This window comes from Mustela erminea, chromosome 2 (assembly GCF_009829155.1).
Source record: "Mustela erminea isolate mMusErm1 chromosome 2, mMusErm1.Pri, whole genome shotgun sequence".
In the NCBI taxonomy this organism is placed as follows: Eukaryota; Metazoa; Chordata; class Mammalia; order Carnivora; family Mustelidae; genus Mustela; species Mustela erminea.
Genome location: NC_045615.1, coordinates 133,333,171 through 133,355,892, shown reverse-complemented (window position 1 = coordinate 133,355,892; position 22,722 = coordinate 133,333,171). Strand labels below are relative to the sequence as shown.

The following is a 22,722-nucleotide window of genomic DNA, read 5'->3' as shown; positions in this document are numbered from 1 at the left end:
CACAATGATACCATGGAAATTTTGCTTTTGGTCTTCTGAAGGAAAGGGTGTTTTGTTTTTTCCCTTATCTTTACAATATAGCCCTTAATCCTTGGCCTTAACTCTAAATATGGGGCTCTTCTGGGATTTTAAGGAAATATTCACTGTTTACCACTTGAACTCCAGATTCTGACTTTGCAACATAATCAGCTGTTGAAATCTCTGCTCTACTATCTGGTCTCTCAGCTACTTCTTTCCTCTGAGTGATAGTGTGATTTATAATAAATATATATTTGATCTTTTTGTCTTTTTCTGGCACAGAGCTAAAACCCTTAAAATTTAGGACCACTTCTGAGTCGTGGAACATGTGGGGATGCTGGGAGAGTGACATGTTCAGAGAGCACTTGGAAGTTCCTTTCCCCACACTTCACCATATGTGTTTCCTCCATCTGGCTGTTCCTGAGTGATAACCTTTTATAATAAACTGGTAATCTAGTAGGTAAGATGTTTCTCTGAGTTCTCTAATCAATCTCAGATTGAGGGGTCTTTGGAACCTCATATGTCTAGCTGGTTGATTGGAAGCACAGGTGACAACCTAAGCTTTTGATAGACATCTGAAATGGTGGTGATGGGAGGGCCATCTTGTGGGACTGGCCCTTCCCCTCTGGATCTGATACCATCTCCCAGTAGACAGTGTCAGAATTGAGTTGAACTGTAGGACCCCCAGCTAGTAACAGAGAATTGCTTGGTGGTGTGGGGAAAACCCACATGCATTGCAACTGGTCCCAGAATTTTACTCTGCATGAGTAGGTTAGGAGTCAGCCTGGGATTTAAGTGGAGTTAATAAGCAGATTTGTTGGTTCCCCTCTGTTTGGTTCTCTCGTTTCTTAGAATTTTCCATTCAGTTCCAGGCATCCTGCAACCCCAAATGTCAATATTTATTTCTTTAATCCAGTAAGTTTTCAGTTTCTTTATGAGCTATATTCTGAGCAAACTGGTAAGTGTTCTCAGAGGAGAAGCTGGATAAATGTAAGTTCATTCTGTTTGTTTCTCTTCCCCCAGTGATTGAATCCCTTCCAGTTCCTTTCCGGTAATAGCTGCTTTCCAAAGCCTTCGACAGTTGTTTATTTTTCATTATTTTGTTCAAAATAAATGTGTTATTAGTAGAAGACTTAGCCTGCTATAAACTGTTCCTCTATTACTGATTTTCCCTCCCCATACTGGATTTCTTACGATTCCTCCAACACACAACTTTTCTAACTTCTGGGTCTCCACATATGCTATTTCTTTACCTGGAGCCCAGTCACCCTTGCTCTGTAGCTAACTTGTTTCCAATTATCCTTCATGCAGGAGTTGAAACATCAGCTGTTCAACAAAGTCTTTTCTTACCATCTTTAACACATCTAGGTTGGTTCTCATGCTGTAATTCCCATAGCACACTGTACCATTTGTTATGGTATAAGACTCATCTTTCCTGTACTTATTTAATACTTTCTTCCTTTTTAGAGTATAAGCTGCATGAGAATAAAAACCATACCCTATACCATGCCTCACCAATAAGAAAGTATTCGATAAAGATTATAGTTTTCTTTAATGTCAAAGTATAAAATGTTTTGATTACCTTTTCACAAATATTGAGCAAGTGATTTATTAAAGTTATTCATAAGGGAATCCATCAGGATACAGACACATGTACAGGTAGGCATCGACCAATAATTACACAAAATTTCTTTTTGTCCACTTTGCTAATGTTGCCTATGTGTTCAAACTATGTCCAGCTCGGAAGTACAATAGCACCTTTTTGGAAAGCTTTCAGTGATAGTAGCACAAAGCAAATATTTAAAAAACTAAGTCCAGATAAGTCTTCTGGAAGCTTTTAAATCATCACCAAGAAATCCACCCAATAATGTTAATGATCTATCATTAATGTCATCAGCTCCAAGACAGCTTTACAGCTTTAAAAAATTCTACTAAGTATAAATATGATTATATTCTTTTCCATTCTCCAGAGCCATCTTCCTCTCTGTAGCTGAGACACACAGAAGTGCGTTATACATCTCGGGAGTTGGATTAACTCATTTTAGACAAAAGGGTGACATGGCCATAGGCACTGTTAGATATATTCTGTCTTCTCTTCAGAAAAATCAAACACATTTAGCAAATCAGAGTTTGGATATCCTGGGATACTCCTGGGTACTCCATTAATTCCAAGCAGAAACCAAAGTCTAACCCAGGGCATGGCACATCATAGGGAAACAAACCTTTATTTAATAAATCGATGAAAATGGCCACGGCAAAAATTCAAAACAAAGGCAATTACAATGAACAAAGTTTATTAATTAGTCCATAAACATGACCTTTAAAAAAAAAAAAGTATAAACCATACAACTGACTTTGGTGAATAAATCAAGGTGCTCCCCCGGTGGGAGGTCCACCTAACCGACACAGCTCTTACAGCGCTGAAGACCATTCTCGTTGCAGACAGTACACTTCAGAGCTTTGAAAGAGTCTGTAAAGCAGTTTCGAAACACTGACATCTTGCTCCCGTGGCAGACGGAGCACGGAAGAAAGCCAAAGCCTCCACAGGAGGGGCACTCATGTGGATGCTGTACTCTCTGTAGAGGAACAGGGAGGACAGAAGACGTGTTAGCATGAACGACTCAGTCAGCCTTCCTGTAGTTCTATATTATGGATGGTCGTAAAATAATATTGACATGATATGGCTGTGGACTTGAAATCACCGACCATTTATGCACATTAGACCCGGGGGGAAGCTTGCTAAAGTTCTACTTATTATCCCATTGATGGCCATCAATAGCACAACCTCGGTTCGTGAAGGCTGGTACATTTTAGGTGAAAGGGTCCATAACCCAGGAAGTCTATCTTATGAAAACATGCATCTTTAAACCAAGCAATTCAGGAAATGGTTATTTGCATTAGAGGAAAGTACTGTAGCTTTCCCTTCAGTAACTCTGAACAGTCTTCTAGTTTTGTTTATAGAAGAGTATCGCTAATAGTGAGTCTGGAAAATCAGAAAACTAAAAGCTGAATAGTGGAGGAGCCACTGTCAGCTGAAGATTTATTGTTGTGCTGCACATTTGAATAATGCTTTGGTTTCTTAAAAGCACCTTCAAATGCCTTATTGCATAAGTCTTCCCTAAGCTCATCCTTTACACATACAGACACCTTCTACGACAAAGCAGGTAATTCAGGCATCTTTACCCTCTTTTTATATTTAAGGAAATAGGCATTGAAATCTTAAGACATTTATCTAAGTCCATGAAACGTCCCACAATGGCTATCCACCGCTCTACCTCAAGTAAAGATAAAACACCCTTCTGCTAGAATGAAAATAACTATGTAGTGTGTTGAGGATAATATTTTGAAAATTATTCGCACACATTTCTATTTGCTTCTTTGAGCACATATCCTTTGCTGGCGCCCACTAGTGGTATCCATCAGCTGGGGGGAGATTAAGAAAGAGTCATTACAGAATGAATACAGAGAGAAAAGCGAATTAAGAACAAGCTTCTGACTTGCAAAATAGGAGTCTGCAGCAGTGTTTGAGAGCTTGGCTTTGTGAAGGGAATAATTGCTAAAATAAGATTGGGAAGGGGTGCCTGGGTGGCTCGATGGATTAAGCCTCTGCCTTCAGCTCAGGTCCTGGGATTGAGTCCTCCGTGGGGCTCTCTGCTCAGCAGAGGGCCTACTTCCCCCTCTCTCTCTGCCTGCCTCTCTGCCTACTTGTGATCTCTCTCTCTCTCTCTCTCTCTCTGTCAAATAAATAAAATCTTTTTTAAAAAATAAAGAAATAAAGGATAAAATAAAATAAGATTGGGAAATATGATCTATATACACACAGAGAAACACACTCAGACAAACATATTTTATATACACATACATATGGCTATTCTCTGGAGATTCACAACTGCACATACTAAGTCCCCAAATGAAAGGAACCCATTAACTAGGTTTAATCCACCGTTTCCCCAGCTCATACAGCTACAATAACCCTTTTCCCAGGAAACAACTGTAATTCTCTCACAATTAATACCTTAAGGAATGCACTTTGGAGAACAAACATGAAGGGCATGATTGCCTGAAAATCTGTATGTTCCCAGATTCTTTTTCAGATATACATTTTCTCTATATGGCAAAGTTCACTTGCAGTCACAGTTTGACTTAGCTATTAGATCAAGATGGCAAAATCCATGCAATATCTCATTTTTAGTGGCACAGAATTACTTTGATGGAAAGTAGTGGCTGGCAAGCTGAATGAAGCAAACAAGGAACTTTATCAAGATTATAGACTCAAAACTGCTCCCAAAAAGTTAGATTAAGGGTGTACAGCAATCTGATTACTTTCTAGGTAGGTTTTTGTTACTCCTTTGTGCAAGAATTGACCAAAACATGGTATAGTAAATCAATAATTGTACATAATATTAAAAAGTCTTTAGAAAAAAATCCAACAACTTCGAGTAAAAGCAAACCTAGTGATAGGAAATGAAGGGAGGCAAGGAGAAGGGAGTTGAGGGAAACTGGAGTGGGAGACGAAACATGAGAGACTATGGACTCTGAGAAGCAAACTGAGGGTTTTGGAGGGGAGGGAGGTGGGGGGTTGGGTGAGCCTGGTGGTGGGTATTAAGGAGGGCATGTGTTGCATGGAGTACTGGGTGTGGTGCATAAACAATGAATTCTGATACACTGAAAAGAAATTTAAAAAATAAAAAATTTTAAAAATAAAATAAAATAAAAAGTTAGAAAAAAGCAAATTACAAGAGAATTAGTAAATAATGGTGTTCTTAGTTAGAAAGAATATGATGAAGATAGGCCCTTGACATTCATTAGAGCTATGCTAGAAGTTTATATTAAAAATACATAATGACTTGTACAGCAAGAGCCCTGACTGGTCAGAACAAATGTTGGGCTGGCCTAGGTTCTAGAGAAAGGTCCTGCAGGGCCCCTGAATCCGGGACTTCACCTATTCGTGCTAGATTACAACTAGGTCTGGTTCCAAGCAGAATAGGGTTATCAAATTTTGCAACTGAAAAGATGAGATGCCCAGTTAATTTGAATTTCAGATAGAGTACAAATAAATGTTTGTATAGGTATCTTCCAAATACTGCCAAACTATGGAAACAGCCCAAATGCCCCTTGATACTTGAATGGATAAAGAAGATGTGGAAGATATATGCATCGGAATATTACTCAACCATCCAAAAGAATGAAATCTTGCCATTCCCAAAGATGTGGATGGAGCCAGAGAGTATTAGGCTAAGCAAAGTAAGTCAGAGAAAGACAAAAACCATATGATTTGACTCATATGTGGAATTTAAGAAACAAAACAAATGATCATTGAGGAAAAAAAGAGAAAGAAAGGCAAACCAAGAAACAGACTCATAACTATAGAGAACAAACATAGTTGTCAGAGGGGAGGCAGGGGGACGATGGATTAATACAGGATAGGAATTAAGGAGTGCACTTGTGATGAGCATCAGGTGTTGTATGGAAGTGTTGAATCACTCTATTGTATGCCTGAAACTAATATTATATGGTATGCTAACTAACTGAAATTTAAATGAAAACAACCAAAAAAGAGCAAATCCCACAGTCTTTCCTCTTTAAGAGTAGTTTTTAACCTTTATTTACATCCATGCTTGTCTCCAATAATGTATTACATGGGATCCTCAAACCAAAAAGAATTAAAATGATACGTGCTGTGACCGAAACAGAAGTGGGGTGGGGGAGCAGGTCTGGAGTTCGCAAGGCTCCATTAGCCTCCAGGAATCTCATTCCGGTTAAGCCACCCAGCACAATCGACTCCATTTGTTCTTCCAATAAAAATAAATAATTCAGTCATTTCTAGCTGTCTCCTTCAGAGAGCACTTTTGTTATAATGTTAGAATGTTAGACTTTGGTTCCAACTTAAAAGAGTCTCAACAAAGAAAAAGAACTGGCTTGGATTCGATATATTAGATGCAGCTAAGGAGATGGTTCTGCCCTCAGGACAGATGTTGAAAGAGCTGGAAAAGTCCCCTAAACAGGGACAATGGAAACAACCCAAATGTAGAATCTAGAAAGGAGGAAGAAGGGAGAACCGAAAGTAGCAATAGTCATTATTCTTAGCAACAAAGCAGACTTCCACTTTCAATGAAGAAGTTTACTGCAGCAACATTGAACTTGAAGCAGTTAGCTCTTCCATGCCCTGTAGCCCAGCAAAGTGAGAAACTATGTAGACCTGGGTGAGAATACCACAAGGAGGACTGAGTCTACAGAATGACCCTCCTTTGAATAGTGGTTTGGGTAAAGGCATGTCCTTTTGGGGTGGAATTCAAAAAGAAAGGGGGGAGAAGTCATTCCCCCATTTTACCTATTTCTGTTCACATATACTTGGTGAGAGACTTTAAAAAAATAGACACTCAGTAGGTAAGACACATTCATGTATTCCTTCATTCCACAAATACTAAGTGTCTACTTGCCAGGCACTGTACGAGGCAGTGGGGATAAAGCAGTGAGCCAGACACTTTCCTGTTCACTTCAGAGTAGCTCTCAACCCCACCCTTAGGTCTTTGAATAAGTCTACTCCATACTGCAATCATCTGAATTGAAGCACAGAAGAACTCCAGAGTTTCAACAAAGGACCAAGGACACAAGGAGAAAAGGGTGGAGGTCATCAATGGTTGTCAAATAAATTTCCTTTGTAGCACAAACTCAAATTCAGAAACATAAAGAGATTTTCCCCTTATCTAATACAGAAACATCAAAGGCTTTCAATGTCTTCCTTGAAATTAGGAAATGAATGTATTTATTATTTTTAACCTCAGATTGCCCATTCCTATTCTAATAGAGCTGGAAAGACTTTTTTAAGTATTCCAACAAAGAGGAAGTAATTTATCTGAGTTCCTGTAACCATTAGCCTCATCAACCAGATTGTCTATGAAGTGAATTTATCCACATAAGAAATCGTCAAAGAGTGCACACTTGGCATATAGTCCTCTCTGGACAATTTACCTCTGTCTGTGTATTTTGTTTTAAACTATATTCAACAAAATTCAGTAAATGCTTGCTAAGTAGCTGCTAAACACCTCTCTGTCTGATCAGGCTGATAATAGACACAATCTTTCCTGATAATCAGTGTTTCCAGCATCCTCCTTTGCAGACTTGAGAAAGAAGCCACTGAACAAAATCCAGACACAGAGGAAATTTGTAGCTCATGATCCTAAATGTGTAAGTTAAACATATGAGTCTGTTTCTTGAACCCATGGTGATGGACTGCCACAAACATACTTAAAAAGATGTTCAGATATCAGAGAGAGGCAGGCAGAGTACATGGCCTGATTTTCCAGGTGAGTAGGTGGTGTTCTGCTGCTGTGGTCTATGACCAAGCCATGGGCACCCCCAGAGGGACGGGCAATCATCCAGAGCAATGCTTCTCCAGGGAGAGTTAGAACACTTTCTGACAGCTCCAATGCCCCGTAAAAATAGCCATAGCATCCTCCATCTGTAGCTGAAAATCTTACCCCTGTTCTTCATGAACAATAAGTAGTCACCAGCCCTCAGGGGAGAGTCAAGATTTTACAAGAAAAAAGAACAGGCAATGGACACTATATTGGCAATCTCATTAGAAATGACAAGAATGTTTGTTCATATCTTTAAAAAAAATAGCAAGGCAAAAGCGTACTTGGAGCTTCTCTACCATCTGCAATCTTTAATTCAGTATCTGCCATAACCAGGTGTTTGCTAATACATCTCAAGGCTCCCCCGGCTTTCTCTGTGTGGACACCAGCAGGATCAGCCATTCATCATGGTTATTGTTTAGGGGAGCCTGAAATACTTCTTTGCTTCTAATCTTCAGCTTGTTTATTCATATAAAGAAATATATAAATACATAAATAAAAAATTTCACTCAAATGGTGTTTTCATTTCATCCTTCTCACCCAAGCATTATCCTACATAAAATAATAATTTTTCTCCCCTTTTTCATCAGTTAACGGCTTTGCCTTCTCAAAAAAGAAACCTTAGATGAAAGAGGATTTATTCATCTTTTCGCTCAACAAATATTTATTGTCTATTATTTGCCAATCCCTGTTCTAGGCACTAGAAGAAAAGAACAGAACAAAGTAGACAAGGATCTTGTGTCCACATACTGCTCATACTGTGTCCCCATGGGGCTCATACTCTCAAACTGGGAGAATCCCCTGCAAATTTCATCTCAGGAACAGAAGCCCCACTGGTGCACCTAGCTCCACTGAGCACAAGTACCCATACCAGCTATTGCTATATTCCAGCAGCTTCTGCTGGCTTTGACCAGCTCCTCATGTGTAAGTCCACTGACAATCTTCATCAATGAATCAGGCTCACTCAGCTTCCCAGAGCCGTTTTCACTTGGGCTGAATGTATGCTAAGATTCTTCAACCAGGAAATTTTAAATTATTTGTTGACTGCATTTTTAATGGTCTAACTGCAACTGCTCTGCCTCTTTGCTCACCATCATTTGGAATAACTATTGAAAACTAGGACCTGAATTATGAGGACCAAGACAGGCATCATCTACCATGTAGTACCAAGTTACAGCAAACTAGAACCTGGAAAAATTTGCCTGGTCTCTCTCTAAAATTATGACCAATTTACCTATCTTTCAGGATGCCCCACCCCTAGTTTCAGAGCCTAATGTTAAAATCTATCCTGCTCCCTGGATGTAATGCTCTGTCTACTTGAGCCTTAGGTCCTATCTCATATGATCAGATTTCGCAGACAACTATATGCCACTTAATTTGAGAATCATGGAAGCATAGATTCATGCTGAAGACCATGGGTTTTGGAGTCAAGGTGACTGGAATCATGACTCAAACACTATGTGTAAGGTCTTTAGCAAGGGATCTAATCTTCTGTGCCTCCATTTCCTTGTCAATAAAATGGGGACAATAATAGAACCCAACATGTAGAACTGTTGTGAGGTTTCGATGACTTAATACATGTAAAACATCAAGAATATTACTTGCTACATAGCTAAATCTCCAATGTTTCCAACCTCATGAATATTTAATTCCTACCACGGCCAAAAGTCAACTTGAAGAATGAGATTGGTTTAGACCAGAATCCTGCATCCCTAGCCACTCTTCTTGGCTCTTCCAATTGTCTCTCTTGAAGGTATCTTTACCTAGGTTAGTGTGCCTTAAGCCCTAGCCTCTTTAACTGGCAGAGTTTAGGGATTTCTTGGATGGCCACAATTTCCCTACCAGTTTTGCCATACAGGAAAAGCAGCCCAAAAGAGTTATAGCACTTTACAGCAACTACAACAGCATAAGCCAGTACCATACAATTCTTTTCAACATCAGTAAACATCTTAAACATTTGCACCTTATTTATGTTATCTGTAGAATGGAGACAGACTTAGTGAAGAGGACAAAAGCTTCTTTCTAAAATTCTTTGAGTTGAGAGAGAAAGGTTATATATATAGCATGAGGGTGTTAACCAATCTGAATTAAGGGATTATAGACACAAAAAACAAAAGTCCATGAGCAGCTAGGCCCATCATCAATCTTCAAAAACAGTAATGAGAGAGATTTACCCTATATGCTCTATAAGATGCTATTAAATGACAGAAATAAAAACAGTATGATATTGGTACAATGAGAACCGACAATGGAACTGACTAGAGAGCTTAAACCAAGACCCGAATGTACATGAGGATTTACTATGGTATAAAACTGGTGCAAAAAAGCAATAAAAAAATGGTAGATTATTTAGTAAGTGATTTGGGGAAGCTATTTCATTATAAGTAAGAAAATGAAGGGCAACCCTGACATGACCCCTCTCACTCCTGAGAACTCTTTCAGTATCTTCACTTCAAAAACTTCTATCATTTTATTCACAAAAAAAAAGGAAGAAAGAAAGAAAGAAAAAGAAAAAGAAAATGAAAGACATTTCATATGAATGAAGACCTAGATGTGAGACATTAAAAAGTTAATGGAAAGAGATACAGGATAATACCTTTGTGACCTTAAAATGAAAGTTTACTTCATTATGAGGAAGAATAATTTGATTCTATCAGAGGATTTCTATTGGATGAAGGACATCATAAAAAAAACTGGAAAAAGGAAAAGGAAATATTGGGAATGACTAAAATGAACAAAAAAATTAATATTTAGAATACAGAAGGAGCTTCTGAAAACCAACCAAAACAAGCAAACAAAGAAGACTTTTATGATGTAAGATGTAAGAATACACAATCCACACAAGAAATCCAAACTCTAGCAAGAATAAATGAGATACCTAAACTCAGTGGTAATCAGGAAAATATAAATTAGAACAGTAAGGCAATATATATTTACACTTATTACCCTAGCAAAAATTAGCGAACAGTACATTAGAGAACAATGTAAAACAATAAAGAATGCAGAAACAAATAAAATAATGTGGCAACACACTAAACTTCTTTCTCTACAAGAGGGACTAACTCCAAAGTGAACCATTTCAGAGACACAGCTACTTGGAAAATTAAGTGTACACTTAAGCTATTTCTACTCCCAGAGAAGTTCTTAAGGGAATATGTTCAAGGCTATGTTCACTGTCTGAGAAGGATGTTGAAGGACATCTAGGTATCCATCAATGGAAGAGTAGGTATGCAAAAAATAGTGGGTGTCACCATGGAGTGGCACTGTCCAAAACGGAGCCACTGGCCACATGTGGCTATTTAAGTTTAATTTTAAATAAGTAACATTAAATAAAATTAAAATTTCAGTTTCTCAGTCATACTAGCCGTGTTATTCACTACAATAGTGGCTATAAAGTGCTCGGTAGCCATATATAGCCTGTGGCTCCTACTTTGGATAATGCAGATATAAAATATTTCCACCCTGGAGTAGTTAGAAGAAATGGATTAAATGTTCATACAGTAAGATAGATGATCCTTAAAAACATAGCACCTAGTAAAAATAATTTACAATACAGTTGGTACAGTACATAACAGTGTTACATAAATAAAAAAATGTACACAGAAAATAACATACCTTAACCAAGTTAAATCATTTAAATAAAAAGATATGTCAAATTAATGGTTTCAAAGGGTTGGAGTCGAGTATAGGGACAAAAGGAAAAAAAAAAATCCATCCATACAGATTTTCAAGCTGAGAAAAGTGGCAGAATATGAAGTACCTGCCCTCATTGTGCTTGTCCTTCAGGAAAGATCACAGTATGAAAAAGGCATGATTCCTAAAACCAAGGAACACATAGTTCATCTGGGACATGAGCCAAATAGCCATAGAAAAGTAATACAAAAGCAAAAAGAAAAAAAAAATTGATACGCATCCAACAAAAAGAGGGTTATAGGAATTCCTAGGTGAGAGAGACCAGGTATGATTTGGGGGAAGAAGCGATACTCTATGTGGGTCTTGAAGATGGTGGAGGGAAATGAGGAGTTGGGCCAAGAGCATTCTAGTCAGACTAGACAGCTTGCCCAAAGGAATGGTAGGAAGAAGCCACACAGAGTTCTCTCTTTCAAGTGAAATACAAAAAAATGGTAGGGAATCAGACATGAGGTCCGTAAAGGAAACTAAAGCAAGAAGAGCCAGTACTAGCATATAGATACTGGGTGGCCATATTGCTCAGTTCACCTGGGAATGTCCTGGTTCATGTGTGCTGGCCCAGAACAATTATTAGTAGAAACTTTTCATTCTCAAAGTGTCCCAGTTGGGGCAAGAAAATGTATGACTTTCCTAATGATGGAGAGAAACAGGCTGATAAAATAGTGCAACAGAGAGCTTCCTCTTTTGATACATTATATATTTTGATTTAATACATTATATATTTGAACCAATCACTGTTCTGATGCTATAATCATAAGAATTAGAACAAAATTAAAGTGTGTACTTTTGGAGAAACCATTCTCCTGTAATCTTTAGAAATGATAAGCTGGTCCATGGAAAAAATAATTTAAATGGAAATTGTAAATGTGCTTCAAAACAATTGCCTGATTCTGAAACACTTCATCAACAACTCTATTATGATGAATTAGGCTCTAATAGCGCTGACTGGAATTCCCAGCTAATAGTATGAGGTAGAAGCTAACACCAAAGTCACTCCAGCAGGAGCAAATCTAATAGCAGGTGATATCAAATTAAAACTGCCACACGTATCCTGTTCCATATTTGAAAGAACATGGAGAGAAGAATTCAATTAGGAAAACTCAGTTACAATCAGAATGTGTTTAACATTTTGATTACTAAAAATAAGTTGCTAAAAGCACAATTACCTCAATTTTGGTTAAGAGGTCTTGCAGTTCTCCTGATTCATTCATTGACAAAATTTTCTCAGCACCCTATTAACAAGAAAGGGTTGGGGGGGGGGAGAAAATCCATTTTGTTAGTATTGGAGGAAACAAAGTTCTAGCCAGGAGAGAGCTTAACCCACCAGATATCGAACACCATTCTTCCCTTCAGGTCTAAGTAAACTTACAACCAGGAGGCCAAATTGGGGAGTAAATTTCTTCTTCCCTTCACATATTCTCCCATTTGTTAAGGTTTAGTGGAAGCCAAAGGAAGACTGCCAGCAGGAGGTGAGAGCCAGGAAGCCCACAACTGTCAGATTAGGTCCACATATGGAAGGTTCCGGCACACCCTCGGAGTTGTTCAGAGAGCCTGAAGGCCGCTGTGCCACCTGGGAAAGGAGACCATTGAGCAAATTCCCAGCTGGGGCTGTCTCCACCCTATTCCCATCAGTGCTGACATAACCCTTATAGCCATCCGTGTAAAGAGAGCAGCAGCTAATAGTAATAATGAAATTAATAACACTGACACTAATTAAGCACACATTATGAACCAGGCATCCAACACCCCCTGATTGGAAGTGGTAGACTCTACTGAGAGCAGAAAGTGAGCCTCTGTGAGATTAAGCAACAATTCCAGGACCAGGCAGAAAGCATTCAGAATGGGAATTTGAGCACAAGCAGGGGACTCATTCCACCCAGAAGGACACCGTGCCATTTGGGACTCCAGAAACGATTCAGAGCAAACCTGAGCCAATCCCAGAGAACTGACACTTTCAACAGCCCCCTTGACACAAATCCTGAGCCTGACACTCACCCCAACCCATGCCCTCAACGCGGCCCTTGGGGAAGGTCACCACAAAGCCGGCTGATCGGACCTTCCATGCTCCTAGGCCCTAACCCCAACCCTCAGTTGGGTTCTGAGAGGTCCATTCCCAGAGGCCTGGCTCCAAAGTCCCAGGGACTGAGAAATACCAGAGGACTCAGCCTGCAACATAGAAGGAAACGGTGCCATATGGAACTCCAGAAAGGATTCAGAGCAGGAGAAATCTGAATGCAAACCTGAGCCAGTCCCAAACTTGACCATGAAAACGAGAACAGGGGCAACGTTTGCGCTTTCCAACAAACTCACAGTGTTTCTTCTTTTCTCCTTTCCTGTCCGGCCTCTTACATTCTCCTACTCGATTTCCCAAAGTAGAGGCATAGAGAAGAAAGGGAATTACTTCTGATCAAAGGCAGAGACCATGTATGCCTTGTTCACCACATCTCCCTGGCACAGAGTAACAATTGCTGGCACAGAAGAGAGGTTGAAACAATTTTTGATTAATCAACAAGAGCAGGAAAAATAGCATCACACAGTAAGTAGTTCTTGGATTCAATCCATGCTGGGCAGGGCAGAAAACACAAAGACTCACTTAAAAATTCTTTAAAGTTCTTTGTTCATAAAAAGGTTACAATAGGTTTTTATGCAAACACCCAACAAAGCCAGCCACAATGTAGAATGGAAAAGAAAAGTGTCAAGTGGACAGTGCAGAGAAGGTCAGTGAGGAAACCCTAACATGGGGGAAAGGATCTGCTTATTGAGGGCAGAGAGGGCATTCTGAGGTTAGTGGCGTTTGATCCGAACCCTGAAGCTGAAGGGGGGTTTCTAAGACAGTGTAGGCAATTTTCATACTGGTATAGAGGAGCCTTGGGTTCTGGGTTTTATTTTACTTCAGTTTATCTTATAAAATTCATGTCATCTGAATCACCATCAGAAATGTCAACTTGACATATGAAAAAGTACTATGAATGAATACCCAGGGCTACAGAGAATGTATGTAGGTCAGGTTATTTTGTTTCCATTGGGGGTGGCTTGGCCAGGAGTACAGACAGACAGAGCTCCAGTGGCAACCAAGGTAACAAAAGCACCGAACGAAACATGGAATTCTAAATCATAGCAATAACTGGCACTATTTTACTTTGGCTGCATTCTATTTCTTTAAAGGAGTCAGCTCCGCGCTAAAATGGAAAAAGCTCCTGGGGAATCTGGTCCATGAACGAATTCAGCAAGGAGAATATATGACTCATTTTTCTTCAATGAAAGCACATGCACCACAATGACCCCAGACAAAATGAATGTACCAGAGAAGCTATCACGCATCTGCTTTCCAGCCCTTTTCTTATCTCAGCCGTCAGCGGAGCCTTAGTTGTTTAGAATACAATGCATAGGCATTCTCATTACCCATCAATACATGAAATTTGCCCTTCCTCAGCCAAATAATTCCAGCACCATCAATAATACAAGAGCAGATTCTGCGTTTCAATAGAAATATCTTTGCTCACATTAAGCGATATACCTACATGCATGATAGTCACTGCTCTTCAAGACACACCTGGGGTCTGGCGCATAGCCGATATACTAAGTGCTGAAGGTGGGAAAAATTCTACTCTGTACCTAAGACCGGGGAGCTGAGTACTCTGTCCCTCTCTCCACAGCTGCTACTCAACATGGCATCCGCCCATAAGTCCACCTGGCTGGCCCTCAGATCATTTCCTCAGAATGAGCACTCTGCTCTTTTGCCAAGTACTGAGCAGAAACAGTAGTTAAAATCCCCTGCCTCCCTGCTGGGTCCTGTGTCCCCAACCTCCTCCTGACCCTGTCCTTGATGAACCTAAGTGCAAGCTTTTACAAGGCAGGTCAACAAAGTCGCCATCCTCTCTGCTCCGAAGCAGCAGCAGGATGGGGATCTCAGCTTCGCTGGCAAGTCTCGGGAAAAAATGAGATTCCTCCCATCCTGAGGCTTGGAACATTTCTCAGGCTCTCTCTCCACCTACGGGGCTCTGCACTGCATTTTGCTGTTCCAAAGGTCTCATTCCCTGCAGTTTTCCATCAAAAACATTCTAATTATTACTTGGTTTATAAAAACACTTTTGTGTCCAAAAAAGAGAGTGTATTTTGGTAAGTGTTGACACTCTTAAGGAACACTCTTTCCCCGGCTGGTATTTGGCAAAGAGTATCACGTGTGAGTTGGTTAGCTTTTAAAATGTAAGTCTACCATTCAGTTCCACGCAAGTGGAAAGTGGCAATTAACTAGTCTTTCTGTTCCTTGGCATAGATTACCAAGACTTCCAGGATACCAATGGGAATATTTCTAATGTATTTTTCCAATTGATTCAGAATTTTTTTTCTGAAAATTAATACAATCTTGAAATTAATGACCACAGGAAGGTGCTGGGTGCTTTAGAGACGCTGGCTCTTTTCATCATCAGGGCAAAGTAAGCATTATTATCTCATTTTTTTTAATAAAGAAAGTAAAGCTTGAAGAAAATAAAGAACATGGCCAGTACCTTTTAGTTCATCAACACAAAGCCTGGCCAGATCTTGAATTCAGGTCCCCCTGCCTCTAAGCCTGTACTCTTTCCATGATGCCTGGTCAGTGACAGAATTTATTAGTTGAAGAAATGCTACAGATAAATCCTAGTCTGAGGAACATGATGGTCTATGATTGGGATTCGCTGTTGACAAGGTGCCCAAGAATATCAAGCGAGTGTAAGCTTTCACTGCAATGACTTTAAACAATCCATTTAAATGTGCTGGAGAACCTAAGAAACATCCCAGTTCTGTTCTTATGTCAGTGTCATGCCTTATTTGGTTATTTCAAAAACACTGCATATTCCAGGAAAAAAAAGTTAGCTCATTATCAACTTCAATACACGAAATTAGCTCTATTCTCAAATTCTTCCCACCTTAAAATTCTGAGCAGTGAGCTATGACAAGTGAAGAAACCACTTTATTTTACATGTAACAAGTTCCTCACACTAAAATAAGACAGTCTCCATAATCGTTTCTCATATAAGTCACCAAAAAGAGACTCACACGTTCAAGGAATAAGAACAAGTTGAGAAAAGATATCAGCCCCTTGCTGATTAGGACTGCCAGACTCTCACCCACCATTTTTGATCCATGAATTTGCAAAAGTGTGCCACCATACTCACTCATACTCGTGTTCACTCACTTATCTCCACATTTGACACAATTTGGAGCCTCCATGGTGGGTTAGGCACTGTGCTAAGAGTTAGAGATCTAAACAATAAACAAACAAAAAGGCTCCCTGTTCCTGAGGTAACCTAAAATCTTTTGGAGGTGACAGATGGTGAACAAAAGATCACACAAAAAATGTAAGTTTATAACTGTCATAAATACCCACAAAAGAGATGTCAGTACAAGATGTTATAAAAGTATATATAGAAATGTGTAATTAACCTAATCAACAAGATTAGGGAAAACTCTGTAAAGTAATGATTAAGTTGTTATCTTTATGAAAAAGAATAGGTAATTGAGCACATAGATAAAAGGAAGGAAGGAAATTAATTAGGGCAATAAGGCAACCAATTATCATATGTACATGACTTTCAGTGGTCACCATTTCCTTTGATCCAAAATAAGAAAAACCACATTCCATGAAACATGCTATCAAATTCCACATAGTATTTTGGATTGGTGCCCTGGAAGAAACAGAGGGAGGATACCAGGCCACAGTGTAAGCCATCTATTTTACCAATAAGCCCAGGAGAAGATAAAGTCGGTATAAGCCAGCTTGGATTCATACTCTTCCAAATCTCTATGAAGAGTTGTAGATCAAGGGTTTCCAAACATCATCACCAAAAACCAAAATAAATAAATACAAACAAGTATTTTTTTCTGAAGAATTAATTAAAATCACACATATAGATTTTAGCTGTCTCCGGGGTGATATATTTCCATGCTGATATCCAGGCTCTGCAAGTCCACATTGAACAACCATGTTTGGAAACCACTGACCTATTTCCGAGATGTCCAGAAGATGTTCTCATTAACCAAAAAAATGTTCTCATTAACCAAAACCAAACACAACTTTTAAGATACACACACACACACACACACACACACATACACATACACACATATGTATGAGCATATTGTGTGTTATGCTTATATATTATATATTATTTTGTTTTGTTTTCTATTTACATTTATTCACAGACCACGTCATCTTGCTAAGAACGTTGCCCACAATAAGAGATCCACACAATGATATAATAAAATAAAATTTGAATAAAAATTTAGGACATGAGAAATAGTCTAAATACATTCCAAAATGATAGCTAGGATTGAGCCTTTAATTTAATTCTAAGCCAGCTCCTGGGTTGAAACAAAGTTTTTCTTAGCATAGTCACCAAACAACTCAATGCCTTACTATAATACTTTAGATGATCTGGTTACTATAATAAATAATAACCCTGCTTTTTCATTAACCATAAAAACAGTTTCCAAATAAATGCCAGCACAGACAATGGCTCCTGACTCAAATAGGTCAAGTTTTCATCCTTCTTGCTGGCTTCAAGCAAAAGACTCCTTTTGCCCTTTGCTTAACTACCTCCCTGCCATCTATTTCTCCCTGTTCTACTGAACACCTTACATTGCTTGCTGGAGTATCTTCTGGTGATGGGCTGAAACCCAAACTCCTCTGCATGGTTGAAAAAACCTCTAAGATCTGGTGGTCCCAGCCCTCCCAACCCTGTCCTTTAATACCATATACTCATGATACTCTGAATCTCTCTCCTTCTCCTGGACATACCAGGTCCTTCCATGAGATAATATGCCAATACATGTGTTCTGTACCTTTGTCCAACATTTCTTCTATCCTTCCCACACTGTCCTGGAAAACTTCTCGACATCCTTCCAAACCCATTGCGATGTTACCCTATCCATGAAGCTTCTTTGATTTTCCCAGACAAAAATCAGTATTCCTTCCTCTGGGTTCTCAGACCACATTATGTCCCACTGCACAGTGAGCCCAGCAGTGATGACAAGGGCTGCGACTTTTTCAGGGACCCAGTGCTTTGTGTGGGGCACCAGAGACACTCAGTAAGTATTTTCCACATGAATGTCATCAGCCATTTTGTAGTAAATACAGCATTAAATTCCGAATGGCTGTTTCTTATCATGACGGCTGATTTAAAAAGGACAGAAAAGCAAAGACATAGATCAAAATGCACGTTGGTGAAGGTAAATGGGAAAGCTAATTTGGGTTGATGATAGAATGCCAGACCCCTCGAGGAGTGAGAGGAATGAACACGGTACAAATGCTTTCCCCTAACCACTGCTTCTTTCAGCCCGGGCACTTGATGGGAAGCGAAGAGCCAACCCCCGGAGGCTACCGTCTGAGGAAGATAGGGAGGCTAGGACTGCCTAGTGTCAGTTGCTAAAGGATCTTTCTGCTGTGTAATCAGGAGAGCAGATGGCAGGGCTGGCATTCAAGGAGCTCAACCAGCACCTAGCACGGCGACTGCCAAAGGATGCTCTCAATAAATGTTTTGTTTCTGGGGCTGCCGTGCCCACCAGAACGGGAGGTTACATCAACCCTGGAGACAGGCCACCTGAGCCCTGCTGACAACGGCAGAATTTACTTCAGGAATCAGCTCTGGATCATCTCCAGGACATGAGCAAACTCCACTGAGACCCTGGAGTTCTACACCAAACACTTACGCCTGGAAAATGTTCAAAGCAGGTGTAGCGGTATCCCTCCAGTGTCTTATAAAACACAGTAAAACCTCCATAGAGAATCTCATTCTAAAGAGCACGGTCTTCCTGTGTCCCTGGCAGGAAGAAGAAACTGCAAAATCGACTGTAAACTAGTGGACTTGTTTTGTGTAATTATATAATACGGACTTTGGGGTTTTAAAAAATGCCTGCCAAAGACAGTGATTTAGGTTTTGGGTAATTAATGCTCAGCCACTTTTTTTTTTTTTTCAGTGTAGCTATAAAGAACAATTTCTCATGGGGGCCAATTTTGATATTTTTATAATAAAGCCATATCATCCAAGTAGATGATCACGGGGATATATTGTTCTCTTTTCTATTCAAAAGTCTATTTAGTTTGTGCCTTTATTTATGTGTTCTTGTTCCTTTAACATTAATATCAAATTATATAAAACTGACATCAAGTCACTAGGTTAAAAAAGAAAAAAAAAGAAGAAGATAGCGGGGCACCTGGATGGCTCAGCAGGTTAAAGCCTCTGCCTTCTGCTCAGGTCGTGATCCCAGGGTCCTGGGATCGAGCCCGGCATCGGGCTCTCTGGGAGCCTGCTTCCCCCTCTTTCTCTCTCTGTCTGCCTCTCTGCCTGCTTGTGATCTCTGTCTGTAAAATAAATAAATAAAATCTTTAAAAAAAAAAAATAGTACTGGGGGCTAAGCTAGATGCCAGAAGACTATTTTACTTAATAGACTTAAGACTATTGTCTACTGTGTCACAAAATTCTCTGCATAAACTGATTTTTAGAATGCAGTGACTGAAGTTCACCAAAAGGTTTTTTTTTTTTAATTCAGATATAATTGACACATAACATTTTCCTAGTTTAAGGTATACAACATAATGATTAAATATCTGTATATGTTTGCAAAATGATCACCACAATAAGTCTGGTTAACGTCCACCACAGCACATAGGTACACATTTTTTTCTAGTGATGAGAACTTTTAAGATCTACTCTCTTAGAAGCCTTCAAATACACAATGTGGTGTTGTTAGCTATAGGTACTACCCTGCACATCACAGCCCCATCAGTTTTTTATAACTGGAAGTTTGTACCTTTTGACCCTCTTCACCTATTTTTCCTCCTTGTCCTATGTCCACCTTTGGCAACCACCAATCTGTTCTTTCTATCTATGAACGCATTGTTTTTTTGTTTCTGCTTTAGATTCTGCAAATAAGTAAAGTCATACAGTATTTGTCTTTGTCTGTCTGACTTCATTGATTACCATCATGCCCTCCATTCCATCCAGGTTGTCAAAAATGACAGGATGTCATTCTTTCTTATGGCTGAATTATACATATACATATAACATATATGTGCATCACAATTTCTTTATCCATTCATCCACTGATGAACAGTGGATAGCCATATCATGGCTATTGAAAACTTTGCTGCAGTGAACATGGGGTGCATAAATCTTCTTGAATTAGTGCTTTTGTTTTCTTTATAATTTTTTTTAAGATTTTATTTATTTATTTGACAGAGAGAAATCACAAGTAGATGGAGAGGCAGGCAGAAAGAGAGAGAGAGGGAAGCAGGCTCCCTGCCGAGCAGAGAGCCCGATGCGGGACTCTATCCCAGGACCCTGAGATCATACCTGAGCCGAAGGCAGCGGCTTAACCCACTGAGCCACCCAGGCGCCCTGCTTTTGTTTTCTTTATATAAATACCCAGAAGTGAAATTGCTGAATCATATGGTAGTTCTAATTACAATTTGGTGGGAAACTTCCATACTATCTTCCACAGGGGCCACACCAATTCACTTTCCCTCCAACAATGCACAAGTGCTCCCTTATATCTACGTCCTCTCTAACCCTTGTTATTTCTTGTCTTTTTGATTATAGCCATTCTAACAGGTGTGAGGTGATATCTCATTGTGGTTTATATTTGCATTTTCCTGAAAATTAGTAACGTTAAGCAACTTTTCATGGACCTATTGACCATCTGTATGTCTTCTTTGAAAAAAAAAATTTTCCACTCAGATCATCTGCCCATTTTTCATTTGGATTGCTTATCTTTTTGCTATTTAGTTGTATGAGGTTTTTTTTTTTTTTAGATTTTATTTATTTACTTGACAGAGAGAGAGATCACAAGTAGGCAGAGAAACGGGGGAGGGGGTGCGGAAGCAGGTTCCCTGCTGAGCAGAGAGCCCAATGCGGGCCTCAATCCCAGGACCCCAAGATCATGACCCGAGCCAAAGGCAGAGACAACCCACTGAGCCACCCAGGCTCCCCAGTTGTATGAATTCTTTACATTTTGGGGTATTAATCTTTGATCCGATATATGATTGGCAAATATTTTCTCTCATTTGGCAGGTTGCCTTTTCATTTTGTTGATGGTTTCCTTTGCTGTGCAGAAGCTTTTTGGTTTGATGTAGTCCCAGTTGTAAATGTTCACAACCAAAGGTTTTTCTGAATAAGACTCCAGATTCAATTCTAGTGCCCCCACTTACAAATTAGTTTAACTTAGACAAATAAGGTAAACTCTTTAAGATTCAGTTTTCTTATTTGTAAACGGGGTATAATTATGTTTATAGTGTCATTGTAAAGATTACATGAGTTGATATATAAGTCCAGAACACTGTATGACACACAATAGGAATTCAATAAATGGTAGGTGTCTATTATAATAATAATAGTTATTATTATTGAAGTCTTTTAGAAATATTTTAATTTAAGATTAATTTTGAGTGTACAAAATTTGGTATGCAAACATTTCCTATCTAGAGTCAGTAAATAATAAAAGAAAAGTGGAGACCAACAAGATTATTACTAGTTTTTGGATGATACCACCATAAAGTAAAGAGAATGTAATTAAAAAAAAAAAAAAAGGAGGTGGAGTGTCATACAAACTGGGATGAAAGTGACTTATTAAAAAGAACAGCTGCATGTGGTATAAAGAGCACTGGGTGTTATATGCAACTGATGAATTGTTTGAATTGTTGAAAACTACCTCTGAAACTAATGAGGTACTGTATGTTGGCTAATTGAATTTAAATTTTAAAAAAAGGAAAAGAAAAGGTGATATGAAATTTGAGGACATTCTAGCTAAGTTGTAGAATTGCTGAAGTATTCTTTATTATGAGAGATTTAACTAGCTTTCAGCTAGGACTCTCTGGAAAGTCAGAAACTAAGGACAGTCAGTGAACAATATTACTGAAAAAAAAAAAGAGTTGATTATTTTTCTTGGATAACATGGATATTTAATCACTCAGCAGGAAAAATATATGAGAAAGATTCACATGGTGAGGGTAATTGAGAAATATAATTAGTTGATCAAAATGTCAATTATAATTCCATTAATAGGAGGGAGCTCCTACTTAAATAGGCCTATATCCCAGAGGGGATCCCAGGATATTTAGACATGGACAGGCTATTGAAGATTCATCACAGAAGCTTATTTATTCAATAAAAATTACTCTATCTTTCTTATTATGAGCTTAGTGAAATAATCACCCCTACCTAATTGCTACCCAGAAAGACTTCTCTGTATTGTCCTGAAGTTCGGGGTCATGAAATGAAAGAGATGTCCCATTTTTATAAGGTACAATAATGCTAAAGAGTCATGAGTTTCCTAATGATGGTTCTTTTTAAACTCATGAGAATAACCTAGTGCCTCTTTACAGATCCCAGCAGGAAACGTGGATTCCCAGAGTTTAATTGAGGAGCACTTAATGAAAGGATAATCCACAGAAGTGTGGATGACATTAAGCAAACAGTTCACTTGGTGAAACACTGGGGATGGGCAAAAACTAAATTGTAACCAACCCTAGGTCTAGCAATCTTGAAGAAGGTATTACATGACAGAGTCTAACAAAAGAGATAGCCATGGGAAGGGGGCTGAGAACATAGACAGCCTCTCCATCCAGCCTCACTCAGATTTCCCCCTTAGCCTCCCCCTCACTGAAGTCAGAAGGCAGAAT

General features: G+C 39.1%; 1 protein-coding gene across 1 annotated transcript in view; it reads right to left on the bottom strand.

Annotated features, from left to right (window-relative positions):
• Positions 1–1,629: 1,629 nt before the first annotated feature.
• The window catches only part of GRXCR1 (glutaredoxin and cysteine rich domain containing 1), a 132,430-nt gene continuing 111,337 nt past the window's right edge, over positions 1,630–22,722 (bottom strand). Inside the window, exons 4-5 of the mRNA XM_032334201.1 lie at positions 12,233–12,298; positions 1,630–2,594 (exon numbers count right to left, since the gene is read on the bottom strand). Of these exons, the coding sequence (XP_032190092.1) occupies positions 2,415–2,594; positions 12,233–12,298 (246 nt within the window). The 3' untranslated portion in view covers positions 1,630–2,414. The remainder of the gene's footprint in view (positions 2,595–12,232; positions 12,299–22,722) is intronic.